At 39.3% G+C, this 13183-nt stretch overlaps 1 protein-coding gene and 1 long non-coding RNA gene across 6 annotated transcripts in view; one reads left to right on the top strand and one right to left on the bottom strand.

Moving 5' to 3' along the window:
- The window catches only part of LOC118599999, a 73858-nt gene extending 72131 nt beyond the window's left edge, over nt 1-1727 (top strand). Inside the window, exon 4 of the long non-coding RNA XR_004949565.1 lies at nt 1443-1727. This is a non-coding gene — a long non-coding RNA (uncharacterized LOC118599999). The remainder of the gene's footprint in view (nt 1-1442) is intronic.
- Nucleotides 1-13183, bottom strand: part of LOC112147272 (zinc finger protein 521) — a 137019-nt gene that overhangs the window by 118412 nt on the left and 5424 nt on the right. For 4 of the 5 annotated variants that reach the window (XM_024273527.2, XM_024273529.2, XM_024273530.2 and 1 more), the window contains exon 2: nt 9108-9164. In XM_024273527.2, the coding sequence (XP_024129295.1) occupies nt 9108-9164 (57 nt within the window). The remainder of the gene's footprint in view (nt 1-9107; nt 9165-13183) is intronic. The other variant, XM_024273528.2, reaches the window with a different exon arrangement.

The following is a 13183-nucleotide window of genomic DNA, read 5'->3' as shown; positions in this document are numbered from 1 at the left end:
AATATCCAGTCTTTTTCCAAATTTAATATTTGCAAATTGCTTTTTCAGAAAATCCATTCAGCAACTAAAGTAAATTGTGTTACTATTTTCAGCAAAAAGCTGCAGCATCTTCAGTGACTGCTTTCAGAAAAAAGCAAGTAGCATACTGCTACTTTTGTTGTTGTGGTTTGTGAACGGCTAGAATTCCATGACACCAAGGTTTTCATATATCAGAATAGAGCTGAGAAAGAAAAAGATTGGACAACATTTGCAAGATTTGACTTACAACTGTGAGTATTTGTGCTAGAATCGGGTAGCAACACAACACCGTGTATTAAGAGTGCATTCACATGCCTGATTCGAATGCACCATAAGGGTTAACAAGAAATCCTTAAAAAAAATGTAAAGGTTTTCTTCAACTAACATTATTTTGCTATTGAAAAACGGTCTTAATTTGATTATTTTTCTTGCAAGACAGAAAATAGCATTTTTTCTTCAAACAATATTCCATTTTGTCAAATGGAACCTTTTGAAACAAAAAAAAAAAAATAAGGATTTTACCTTTTTCTCCTTAAATAAAGACAGGGCTGGGTCCAAAATATCTTCTAATTTGCAAGAAAGAACAAGAAAACAACCGATTTTTATGCATTTGCCAAAAATGTTTTCCAAGTCTAGATGACAAGGTAAAGCTGAGTGGCGTCCTGCATAGTCTAGCCAGGTCAGTGGGGCGATCCGAGTGACCTCGGCTGGGGCGGTGTGGAGGAGGGGGGTTGAAACCGCGCCTGTGTCTGCGGGGGGGCTTGACACAGCAAGGTCACGTCCAACCCAGGGATTAAAGAGCCACATCAATACTCGGGTTCCTGTGCATCTGGGCCTCATATAGTAATCCATCAGATCAGGACATTCTCCTCCACCGGTCTCTAAAGGATGGACAGCGGATCGATAGCAGCACGCCGACAATCACATGTGGAATATTGCCGGGAAATTGTGCAACACATTGAGGGTTTTTTTTTCCCTTTGGCCAAACACCTGTGCTAACTTTTGGTAATGACAGCATTGCTGCAGAATTCGCCGCTCATTCGCATTCTGATGAAAGCAGCTCAGAGAAAGATCATAGCTGTGACTGACAAATTATTCATGCAGGGGCCACGGTGGCGTGGCGGTATAATGAAGACCTTACAGAAAGATGAATTTCACATCTTTACAAGACTAAAAGCACATTGAGATTGTGCGAATAAAATGTGTGGATCTGAGAGGTGATTGTCACCTTTACTGCTCCGTAATATCTTACAGAGTCCGAATCCATTTATCACACTTGTGGTGCCTCGTGACATTTATCCCACCACAACTTTCATCTTAAGAGTTGAAGAGTCTCCTGGACCCCCCACCCTTTTATTATTGAATATTTCTGCTCTTAAATATTTATAGCCTTTTAATTGATATTCTTTTCTCCGCTCCATTAGCCCCACCGGGGACCTGTGGTCCCTCGCAGAGAAGCCCCACTCTCATCCCCCCGTGGTCTGGCCCACACACTGAGACAGGTAGAAGCACTGACCACAGGGAAAAGAGAAGACTCGCAGGAATGGAGAGAAAACGCTATTAAAAAAAGACAATGCAGCTAAAAAGTTAACTTTAATTAAGAATCCTGGCTTTATAACGTCTGTAAATGTTAGGTAAAAAGCCTGGATGACAACTTATGAGAAAAAGCTTTTCTTCACATCATAGATTTGCTCTGTTTAAATCTTAAAGACTGCTTTATTAACATGCAAGTCTTATTTATAAATAAAAAAAATAATGTCAAGTAATTGTATTGTTATCTGTTTTGATGTGTTATTTTAGTCCTCTTGGTGAGGACTCCCTTGGAAAAGAGTTTTTTAATATATTCTTGGTTCAATAAAGGTTAAATAAAAAATTAAATTAAAAAGATTGAGTTCCTACAATGAACAAAATTTGAACATTTAAACCCCAAAAATGAAGTAAAATTGTAGCTAAACCTACATTTCAAAAACATTTTGTCTGGTTTCTAGTTAAAATATCTAATTACACTTGATATAAGAAAAAAAGTAACTTATTAGTAACTTTTCAGTCAAATGTAATAAGTTGTTTAAAGATAAATCTTAAATATCTCGTTGAAAACATCTTATTTTAAGTAATATTTCCAACAAAATTAGCTTAGTGACTCAAAACTTTAAAATTTTGAAAAATTTGACATTCTTGTCTTATTTTAAAGATTGCTTTATTGAAATGCAAGTCTTATTTATAAATCTAGAAATCTGAATGTAAAGTAATTGTATTGTTATCTGTTTTTATGTATTATTTTAGAAATTGCCGTCTCTTGGCCGGGACTCCCTTAAAAAATAGGTTTTTTATTTCTACAGGACATTCCTGGTTAAAAAAAAAAGTCCCTAAAATAGACAAAATTTGCGCATTTAAACCCCAAAAATAAAGTAAAATTAAGATAAACTTACATTTAAAAAAAATGTCAAGATTTTGTGTCTAGTTTCTATTTTAAATATATTATTACACCTGATATTACTTACTAATAACTTCTAGGTAAAATGTAACAACTTGTTTTACGATAAATCTTAAATATCTCGTTGAGTAATCTTGATAACATCTTATTTTAAGCAAATCCTCTTGAATTTGACTCCATTTACATTAAACTTTGACAACTTTATCTAAAAATGTGAAATTCTTGTCTTGTTTTAATCGGTCTGAAAACAAAGATAGCTGGTAAAATAGTTTTTTTAGAGAAAAGTACTAGCAATGTGTACTTTAAAGATATACCTCTTTTATTTACTGGTAACCTTTTAGTAAGATGTAACGACTTTTACAGTAAATCTTGAATATCTTGTTGAGTAATTTTGAAAACAATTTATTTTAAGTAATATCTCTAATGAAGCTCATTTTGACTCATAATTTACAAATAACTTTGACAAATGTATCTAAAAATGTGAAATTCTTCTTATTTTAGTAGTACAGTAGATAAAATAGGATATTCTTTTGTGAGGGAGAAGAATTGGCTATGTGTACGTTAAAGATATATATATTCATAATACAAGCTTGTTTTATGTCATCCTATTTCCAATTATCAGAACAAAATATCAAATTTTGAAACTTTAAAGAAATCTTACCAAAGACAAATTCTACTAGTTCCACTGACAGATTTTTTTCACTTAAATTCTATATTTTTTAACCTGGTGTAACCCCTGGTTATTTTATGGCCAGAAGAACTACAGCTTGTTCGCTTAAAGTTGTTTATTCTGATGGTCCTTAAACGCACCATGGCCCTGCAGGTAGCCCCGTTGTTGCACATTTTCTCAGAAGTCAAACAAACAAACTGTGCACGATTCAGGAGCAGAATCATGTTGATGAACAACTCAAGAGGTTTTTTTTTTTTTTATGCACGTTTTGTTTTTTTTTGAACATCCTCACTGTTTTTTTTTGTTGTTTTTTTATGTTGGACTCTCCCTTAAGATCCAAAGCTCACCATCCAGGGACGGGATTCTACAAGACTAAATTTTGGGACACCTTGGATTGGAAACTTTTTAACCAGAACCGTGGTGAAGGAATTCAAATTTTGTTTCTCATTTCTTTTTTTTTATCCTGAGATCTCAGAGAACTATTTTTAACACATAAAACTGATAAATGATCAAACTTGAAAACAGAGACAATTTAAATATTTTTTTGTTAAAATAAAATGATGTTATCTGAATAAGAGTTTGTGTTCTTATTGAAATTGTTTTTTTGTTTGTTTTTTACAGCCAATCTCCTACAAACCTAGATATCAGACCTAAAACATTCGAAACCCTGAACGTAGCTTTTGTAGATTAAGACACCCCGTCTTTATCCAGGCTATAAGGGTTTCACTGTTTTCAGAAAAAAGACATTTTTTCCAGTGTGTGAGAGCAGAAAGTAAAGGACCACCGAGGGCTTTGCTCCTAACAGAAAACGGCACGTTAACCCTGACGGAGCGTTCTTTGTGCAACTAAAGAATTTTGTCAAAAATATCACAAGCACTACCCATCTTTGCCATTTTCTCTTACAAATTTCAAGAGATCCTAATCTTTATGCTGCTCCCTCCCTGGCAACCCACCCTGCAACCACCCACCCCCAAGTTCAAATTAAGAATTTATTTTAACCAGCGAGCGGCTTCTGTCGACACGTGTCGGCGGGCCTGATCAAAGGTGAGCGCGCTCCTTTATCAGAGTGAGGGAGGCTGTCAGGAATAGGAGGACATTAAGATTGAATAACCTTCACACGCTTGCCGGCACCTCATTATTTAAAAATCTAAAACTTCTGCCGAGCACCCAACATATATAGGTCAGGCTACAGTCTAATGCCACGTGGGCTTGGGAGTGTATCCTCCTTCCTTCTGTGTGGATGGGGGTTTGAGGGATCTCCACTTGAACTGTCACATCCACTGATCCCCCATCGTTAAAGAATGTCATGATCATACGACGAAGCTGGGAGCTCGACGCTTGCTGGATTGTTAGTGATTGTCAAGAGTTTATTCGGAAAGCAGGAGGGCTTTGTGTTCCTATGGTCGTGCAGTTTGTCCGCCTCTGGCCCCCCAGCCTTCATATTAGAGTTTGATCTGTTTGAAAAAATGGGCAAAATCTTAAAGGATTTTACCCGTCTTAATTATTACTAGGGCTGCCACAAACAATTATTTTATCGATTAGTCGACAGATGGGGTCAGGCGTAAACTGGATGTAAAACACACTTCTTAATCATCATTAGCTTTAAACTAACTAAAAATAAAGACAATTAAGATGATCGTTTAAACCTTTAATGAATTATGCAGCAAATTTCCTACATTAGTTTCTGGTATTAAAACAAGATTAAACCAAATGAGGTTGGCCTCTGAAACGAAGTTGTTGCTATGGTACCAGAGTCATTCTAGAGCCTCCTGTGACATCGCCACTGACCTGGATGAGCACTACTGCGCATGTGTGTCAAAGACAATTGCAAACGCAGCATTTGAAAGTGTTACCGTAGTTTTGAGAGAAACCAAAAATAATAATAATAACAAAGATACGACTAATCGACTATTAAATTAGTAGTCGGCTATTTTGATTGTTGATATGTCGTCGACTATTGAAATTGAAGTAGTCGAAAGTAAAATAGTCTTAAATTAGTCGTCGACTATTTCAATAGTCAATTGGTCGTCGACTATTTCAGTGGTCATTTAGTCGTCAAAAATTTTAATAGTCGATTAGTCGTTGCCTACTTCAATTGCCGATTGGTTGCTGACTGTTTCAATGGTCAATTGGACATCAACTGTTTAATTAGTCGATTAGTCGCCAACTATTTTGATAGTCGATTTGTCGTTGACTATTTCAATAGTCATCGACTTTTTTAATGGTCGATTAGTCGTCGACTAATTCAATAGTTGATTGTTCATCAATTATTTCAATACTCGTTTGGTCATCGACTATTTCAATATCCGATTGGTCGTCGACTATTTCAATAGTCGATTGGTCGTCGACTATTTCAATAGTCGATTGGTCGTCGACTATTTCAATAGTCGATTGGTCGTCGACTATTTCAGTGGTCATTTAGTCGTCAAAAATTTTAATAGTCGATTAGTCGTTGCCTACTTCAATTGCCGATTGGTTGCCGACTGTTTCAATGGTCAATTGGACATCAACTGTTTAATTAGTTGATTAGTCGCCAACTATTTTGATAATCAATTTGTCGTTGACTATTTCAAAAGTCATCGACTTTTTCAATGGTCGATTAGTCGCCGACTAATTCAATAGTTGATTGTTCATGAATTATTTTAATACTCATTTGGTCGTCGACTACTTCAATATCCGATTGGTCGTCGACTATTTCAATAGGTGATTAGTCATCGGCTATTTCAATAGTAGATTGGTCGTCGACTATTTCAATAGTCGATTGGTCGTCAACTTTTCCAATAGTCAATTTGTCGTCGACAATTTCAACAGTTTATTAGTCGTAGAGTATTTCAATAGTTGATTGGTCGTTGACTATTTTAATAACCAATTAGTTGTCGACTATTTTATTAGTTGATTGGTCGTTGAATATTTCAAAGCTTGATTAGATTTTGACTATTTCAAGAGTTGATTAGTCGTCAACTAATTCAGTAGTTAATTGGTTGTTGATTATTTCAATAGTCGATTAGTCGTAGACTATTTCCATAGCCGATTACTCTTCAGCTATTTCAATTGTCAATTAGTTGTCGACTACACAACTTATCGTGGCAGCCATAATTATTAGTCATAAATTGAACAATTTGTGAAAACTGTAAACTTTCCAAGCATCTACAATTTATACAAACAGTGAAGCTGCATGAGGAACGCAGCACAGGTACGCAGGCGACATCATCCGCCATTAAAATCTTGTCACTGGAAAAAGATATAAGCGTGCGAGGGAGAACGGAAATCAAAGCAGCTGAATGAGAAACAACATTTGAATATAGCAAATGCTCTTTCTTTCTGTCTTACTGGATCCCTCACTGGGAGTGATAATATTGAACGGAGCGCCTCGCTATGCCATTAGTGCAGGGAAACATCAAAGGAAATGAATAATAGAGAGTATGATTTTCTGAAGTGGTGGAGTGAAAGAGTCCCTTCCTCGTCTCGCTGTAGCAAGCCCTGCAGCGCATTGATCTGTGGGCAGCCTCAACCTCAGTCAGAGATGCCGCAACACAACGCGGCACTACTCTACTCTACTGCACCTAGGCAACTCTTTAGATATCCGAAGCTCCTCTGATTACCAACTACACTTTACGAGAGCTGAAAGACTCTACAATCAAAAAAGGAAGAAGACTGATATTGTCAAGAGCAAACAGGAAAATGTAGACATCTTTTTATATATTAGGATGGAACATGTGGTTATAATTACACACAGCCAGGCTCTGGTAAAGCTACAGATCTTAAGCTTGCTCCAGGAAAAAAAGCCTCATTAAATCTAAAAAATCTGACTGTTCCTGGTCCTCGATATGATTCATAATACTGTCTATCTGTTAAGAGGGCTTCTTTTGTTAGCATTCTGCTACATATCAAACATGAATGAGGAGCGCGGATATGGGGCGGCTTGCAGCGGCGCAGAAGACCACAACTGGGGGTCTACTTATGAGGCAGGTCTTGACGGTGCGTCTGATTAAGCCTTTGGCTTGTCAAAAGTCTAGCGGCTATTGTGGGGACGTCTGTCAAAGTAACAAACGCTCTTAAAGCTGCTTTTAAAGCTAAAGAAGTAGAATTGCCACTGCTGCTATAATTGTGGAGTTTGGCGAAAAGTTTTGCGCAACAAATAAAGTCTCACTGGTCATTCGTCACTGCACCATGAGAGTGGGGGGGTTAAAATAAATCAGTCGGATGAAGTCAAATGAAGAAAGTAGGAAATTAATTTGTGTGCCCTCCTGATTTCTCCACAGGCAGGTATCGATCATGTGGTGGCTGTCTCCCCTCACTCTGGAGAAAGAGGTGGTGCGGGGACGGAAAGAGGGGAGATTCGTGTGTCTGAGGGGGTCGTTGTAATCAGGCACTCTCATTAGCTCTGCTTTGGCTCTGGATGACAGCAGGTCTCCAAGGCGAGTCGGTCTCTTATCCCCAGTCCTCCATCCCTTGAGTTGAGGGTTAGAGGGGCAAAGGAGGCCGTTTCTTTTCTAAGAAGTACCTACCATGGCCCATTGATACAAATTACAATGGCTGCAGTTGGGGAATTGCTCTGCTCTTTGTCAGAAATTTAAAGTAAAACTAGTCTCTTTGAAGCAAGGTATTAACCTTCCTTTGTCTAAATGTGGCGCGATTCAAAAATATCGGCTAAAAAATAGAGATCACAAGAGCAGGATACTGTTGTAGTTATGCATGCAACTATGAGTAAATGTTGGACTAATGTGGCAGTCGAGGTGTACCCAGGGTCCCCAGCCTGCTGGGCAAAACCATCCATATCGGGTTTAAAATAACCCCGCCTGAGACTTAACCTTTACCAGAGACAAATGAAATGAAAATATACTGTGTGGTGCATCAGGAGAAGGCTTCATTCATAGGGGGCTTTCTTCTAGCCTGACCTGAATTACCGCTCTGTTCCTGGAGGGCCACTGTGAATGGCACGTGTGGAGACAGGACACATTCATCTGCACAGCTTTATTCTACACCATACCGGGGGTTGTTGCGAAACAAAGAGTAGGGGAAAGAACACACAAAAACACAAGTATGGATGTGAGCGCACCTGCACAGCCAACAAACAAACAAAAGAGGAGGCGGCCACTGCCCTTTTGCATGCAAGAAACAAACATGCAGAAGGAAAACTGAATACTTTTTTAACCCTTATGGTATCTATGGGGTCCAGATGACCCAAGATTTACATCGACGTGTTATTCATCCCATGTCTGCCACGGACACCAGTGAAAATAAAGAGTCATTACACAAAAAAGTACAGCGTTCCGTCATGTAGGACTGCCACGATTAGTCGACTAATCGGCTATTAAAGTAGTTGTCGTCAAATGTAATAGTCGTTTAGTCGTTACTTTATATTATGTGGATTAGATTGTGGTAAAGTGAAAAGTTATAATGGCATTCTGCTAGCTTTTTGGACTATTTTGGCATTTATTAAGGCTTTTTAGGCTATTTTGGGGTTTAGCTAATATTTCAGCCGCATGCTAGCTGTTTTGGCTAACATAGGCTTTTTTAATTTTTTTAGGCTAATTTGGCATTTAACTCATATTTTAGCTGGCTATCAGCTTCAGCGTTTTCGGCGATTAGCTTCGACAATTCCAGCTATCAATTTCAGCATCTTCAGCTATCAGCACTAGCATCTTAAGCGGCAAAATTCAGCTCACATCATTCACGCTAGCATTATCGCAGTATCTAGTTTTTAGTTAGTTAAAAGCTAATGATGTGCATTTTACATCCATTTTGTGCAAGACCCGATTAGTCGACTAATCGGAAAAAATAATCGGTGATTAGTCGACTTATAAAATAATCATTTGTAGCAGCACTGCTGTCTTGTGGGGTCCAGATGACCCAGCTCCTAACATCAACATACCTAGGATAGCACAAGGGTTAAACATTCGGGCCCGGCAAAGACTTTACAGACAGACACATGAATGATCCACTTTCCAGGCGAAAACGACGAAATATGAAATGGAGCATTACCGCTTGGAATGGCAGTCTGCCCGGGACTGTGCTGGTCCTCTGTCACATTGTCTTCTACTGCCAGAAAGAGAGAAGAGGGAGAGACAAGAGGGAGAGGAAAGAAACAGTTAATGGTGAAAAACAAGTCGAGATTTCTTCTCTTGTATTATTTACTATTGAGAATTTCCATAAGGAAACTCCAAGAGATTTCATCTGCTTTCGACAGCTCAACCTGTGGTTTGGGAATCCGCACAAGTCTTTCATATGCATGATGTTTGGCATCAAGGCAAACAGCCACCCATGTAAATAACATATTGGACTGGGTAAAGATGTGATAAATAATGAAACGCCCTGCCTGGAATATCCTCTCAACATCGGCAGTGACCAAAAAAAAAAAAAAATCACCTTGATGACTACATCAGGAAAAGGGAAAGTATGGCACGCGTTAGGTAGATATCAAAAGGAAAATTTGTAAAAATAAATGTAAACATGGACTCTCTGAAAGTGCTCAGATGTAAAGTAAAGTGCTTCGCCTCTGAAACAACACAATGATGCTCTGACCGGCTGCTCATTAGGTGAGTGGCACCACTTCTGACTGTCTGACAACAGCTCTGGCCTTGAAAAACATGACTTCTGTTTAGTAAAAAAAAATAGGACCCTTTTACTTTGGAGCCTTTTTGGAACTGGTGAGACTTCCTCGTGGCATGTCAACTACAAGAAATGAAATGGATTTTAACAGCGGGAAGAGAACAAAAGAGTCTCCCACCTGTTCCATGTAAAATGAGGGTCTCACTGAGGGCTTCATACGCCTCTGTGTTCCACCCCTGCAGTTGAAATGCATTCTCCATTATGTCTCTTCTTTATAGCCTTTCATTTTCCTGGGCAAAGAGGAAGGCGGGCGAGTGTGTGTGTGTGTGTGTGTGGGGGGGGTCTGACAGGATCTCCCAGTAAGGGAGTACGGCAGTGACTGCCAATGTAGAAATTGGCGCACTTTTATAATCGCACAAAATATCCTGTACTTTGCATAATTGAGGTGGAATCCTATGGTGGCAGAAGACTTTTTCTCAGACGAGAACAATTCTGAGTCAAGCCGGGTGACAAACCTCGGTGAAAAATAAATGAGGCGAGTGTGGAGCTGTTGCTGCTCGCCGGCAGAGCAACTTTGTTTTGATGTCAGGGCACGCTCGAACCAAAATGTACATCCGCCGGGAATTATATAATAAAACTTTGCATTGTACGGGAAAAATAATCAACTATTTGTGCATCTGAAGCCCGGGTTATACTTGATAGCGATTGGCTATTGCATCAATCTTATGGCAAATGTGCGGTCCAGTTCATAGTAGGGTTTTGCTTGTATCTGTCCATGTTACCTGTGAAAGATTTCTTAATAATGTTTAATACTTTTCAAGCAATTTTTCAACACATTCTCACTCCCATCTCGTCACATACTGACTTTTGGTCAAGGACCCCTTCGCGTCAAAACTTGACGTTTTTGGTGTCCCTAACTCGTCGTTTTTTGACGTGCTGGCTGTTTCCATTAAATCACGGGTCTCCAACCTCTGGGCCGCAACCAGAACTGGTCCAGTACCAGGATACGGAGCGGACCAGTACCCTGACCCAGTACTGGTTTGCGCTTGGAGGAGGTGTTATTGAGGCCTTATCGAAACTGACAAATTAACATATTTTGCAAAACTGTTTTTTTTGGCTGCTTTCTGTTTTACAGGGACAGGACAAAAAAATTGGTACAATTTTAAAGGCAATTGGTGCCATGTCCACAGTCCATCTAGCTAACAGCTAATTTGCTGACCAGATCCGTGAAAAACTACAACAAACAAAAAAAAAAACACTTTTTTCTAATTAAACGAGTCACGTGACCAACAACCAGATACCACACAGTGCGCCACAAAAGGTCACACAGCATCACATAGGGTGTCATATGGAATTGTTGTATACACAGCTCCTCTGTAAAACCACGATTTTCCAAAATCACTTCAACCGTAGCTCCTCCCACGTAGCTCCTCCCACGTAGCTTGCCGCTCAATAAGACGCCGACGTCTCCTTTGATAGATGACGATCAGCGCTAGCAATTGAATGTACCTGTTGTAAATCAAAGTTTTGTTCATATCTGTCGTCATGTTTTTGAGTTGGTTTATTCGCATAATTATGATTTAATGGATGGATATAATAGTGTTTGTTTTCGACATTTCTGGACTTTCAATAAAGTTTTGTCCATATGTATAACAGAAACCATTCTAATGTAGTCAATGTATTTTTTTTTGCTTTTTTTTGATAATCGGCAGAGTTATGAAGAAATATTTTCTGGACAGAGGTTGCTCTAAATAAATTCTCGTTATAAATGCACACCAATCGCAGATGATGTCATCAGCTTGTACCACATTTTGGGGCAAAAATCAGGCCTTATAGGTTTAGCAGAAACTCAATTTGATAGAGACAGAAAAGGAGCGAAACCAAAGGTTGTAGGTCTTGCAATAGATTAGCCAAAGCGAACAAAAAGAATGGAAGAGACAAAGTTGGGCACCATGGAGATCATGTATCCCTCAGAGTCACAAATGACTGCATCAGCCGACACAGAAAACTTGTCCTGCAGAAGAAGGCCTTGGTGACTGACGCCCTGGGAGTTTAATGAGTTTCTCCAGCACTGTTGAGCACCGTGCATCTAGGATCATTTAAATGGGCAAGGGATAGGGGGTCCTAATAAATCCCCCACGGTTCTATCAGAGATTGGTGGTGGGAGCCGGAGTTTTTGTTTCGATTACTGTCACCGCTGGTGAGATGTGGGAGTTCAGGCAGAAAATTCTATTTTACAATGCAATAAGAACTTAAACATTACAGCAGTTTGCCATGATTTGTCACCACTGTGAACTTATTAAAAGTTTTGTCATTTAAAGTAAACAACTTCCATGGCAGCATAAATTCTTTTCTCATTTGCACCTGTCTGCTTGATAATTAATAGTTAAGTGGGAGCAATCACGGAGGGTGAGCCGTCAAGCGAGGGGCGAGCTCCTACGATGTTTGATGCCATCAACAACCGGAACTGAACAAATATAAATAGCCGAGCGCTTTTCATCTGAATATTCTCACGTTTATGATCACCTCATAATGACTTCAGCTGATTAGAGCTCAGTCCACATCGATGTGAATGCATCACTGCTATCAGTTAATTAATGTTTGACAAGGTACTGTGTATCACCAAACTGTAATCACACCGCTAGGTTTTGCTAATACAATACAAAAGACATGAGGGATCGTTACAGCATGGCGTTCTTTGAGTTTGGTTTGATTTATACACTGGCCTCACAAAAAACGGAACAATTAGTAACTATTATTGTAGCTTTTTAAGATATTCTAATTCCTGTTGAGGAATTCCTAGAGAAAAATACATACAAAAATAATAATGTTCTTTGATTTACTACAACTTTTCAACCGTTATGATCGTAATAACGGTTGAAAAGTTGTAGTATGTTAGAGATTGTGAGTTTAAACACCACCGGTGACGCCTCGGGTGTTAAAGGGTTAAAGCAGGGTTACTAAACCTTTTCTTTTGAGGGCCACATAGAGGTTTTCTAAATTTAAACATTTAAAGTTTAAGTCCCATTTGTTGTCACGCACCGTAGGGTGAAATTTGACCTCCACATTTGACCCATCCCTTGGGGGAGTGGTGAGCTGCAGACACAGCTGCACTCAGGAACCATTTGGTGTTTTAACCCCCTCATTCCAACCCCTTAATGCTGAACGTCTAGTAGGAAAGCACTGGGTCCCATTTTGATTTGGATTTGAACTTATGACCTTCAAGTCTCAGGGCGGACACTCTACCACAAGGCCACTGAGCCACTGGGCTGCTGAGCAATGGTGCCAACCTTCCAACAGAGGCAATTTGGGGTTCAGTGTCTTGCCTAGGACGCCTCGACGCCTCATTGGCGGGCAAGGCGGGAATCGAACCCGCAATCTTCCGATTAGGAGTCGACCGCCCTACTGCTGCACCATGGCCTATGAACACAAGACGTTATGGTAGAAGTCTTTAAAGTTTGAGAGAAAGTCACACAAAACCAGATAGGAGCACAGACTGCAGAAGAGTG

Source organism: Oryzias melastigma, linkage group LG17 (assembly GCF_002922805.2).
Source record: "Oryzias melastigma strain HK-1 linkage group LG17, ASM292280v2, whole genome shotgun sequence".
NCBI lineage: Eukaryota > Metazoa > Chordata > Actinopteri > Beloniformes > Adrianichthyidae > Oryzias > Oryzias melastigma.
Note: the sequence above shows the minus strand (reverse complement) of the source record. Positions and strands in the feature narration are given on the sequence as shown.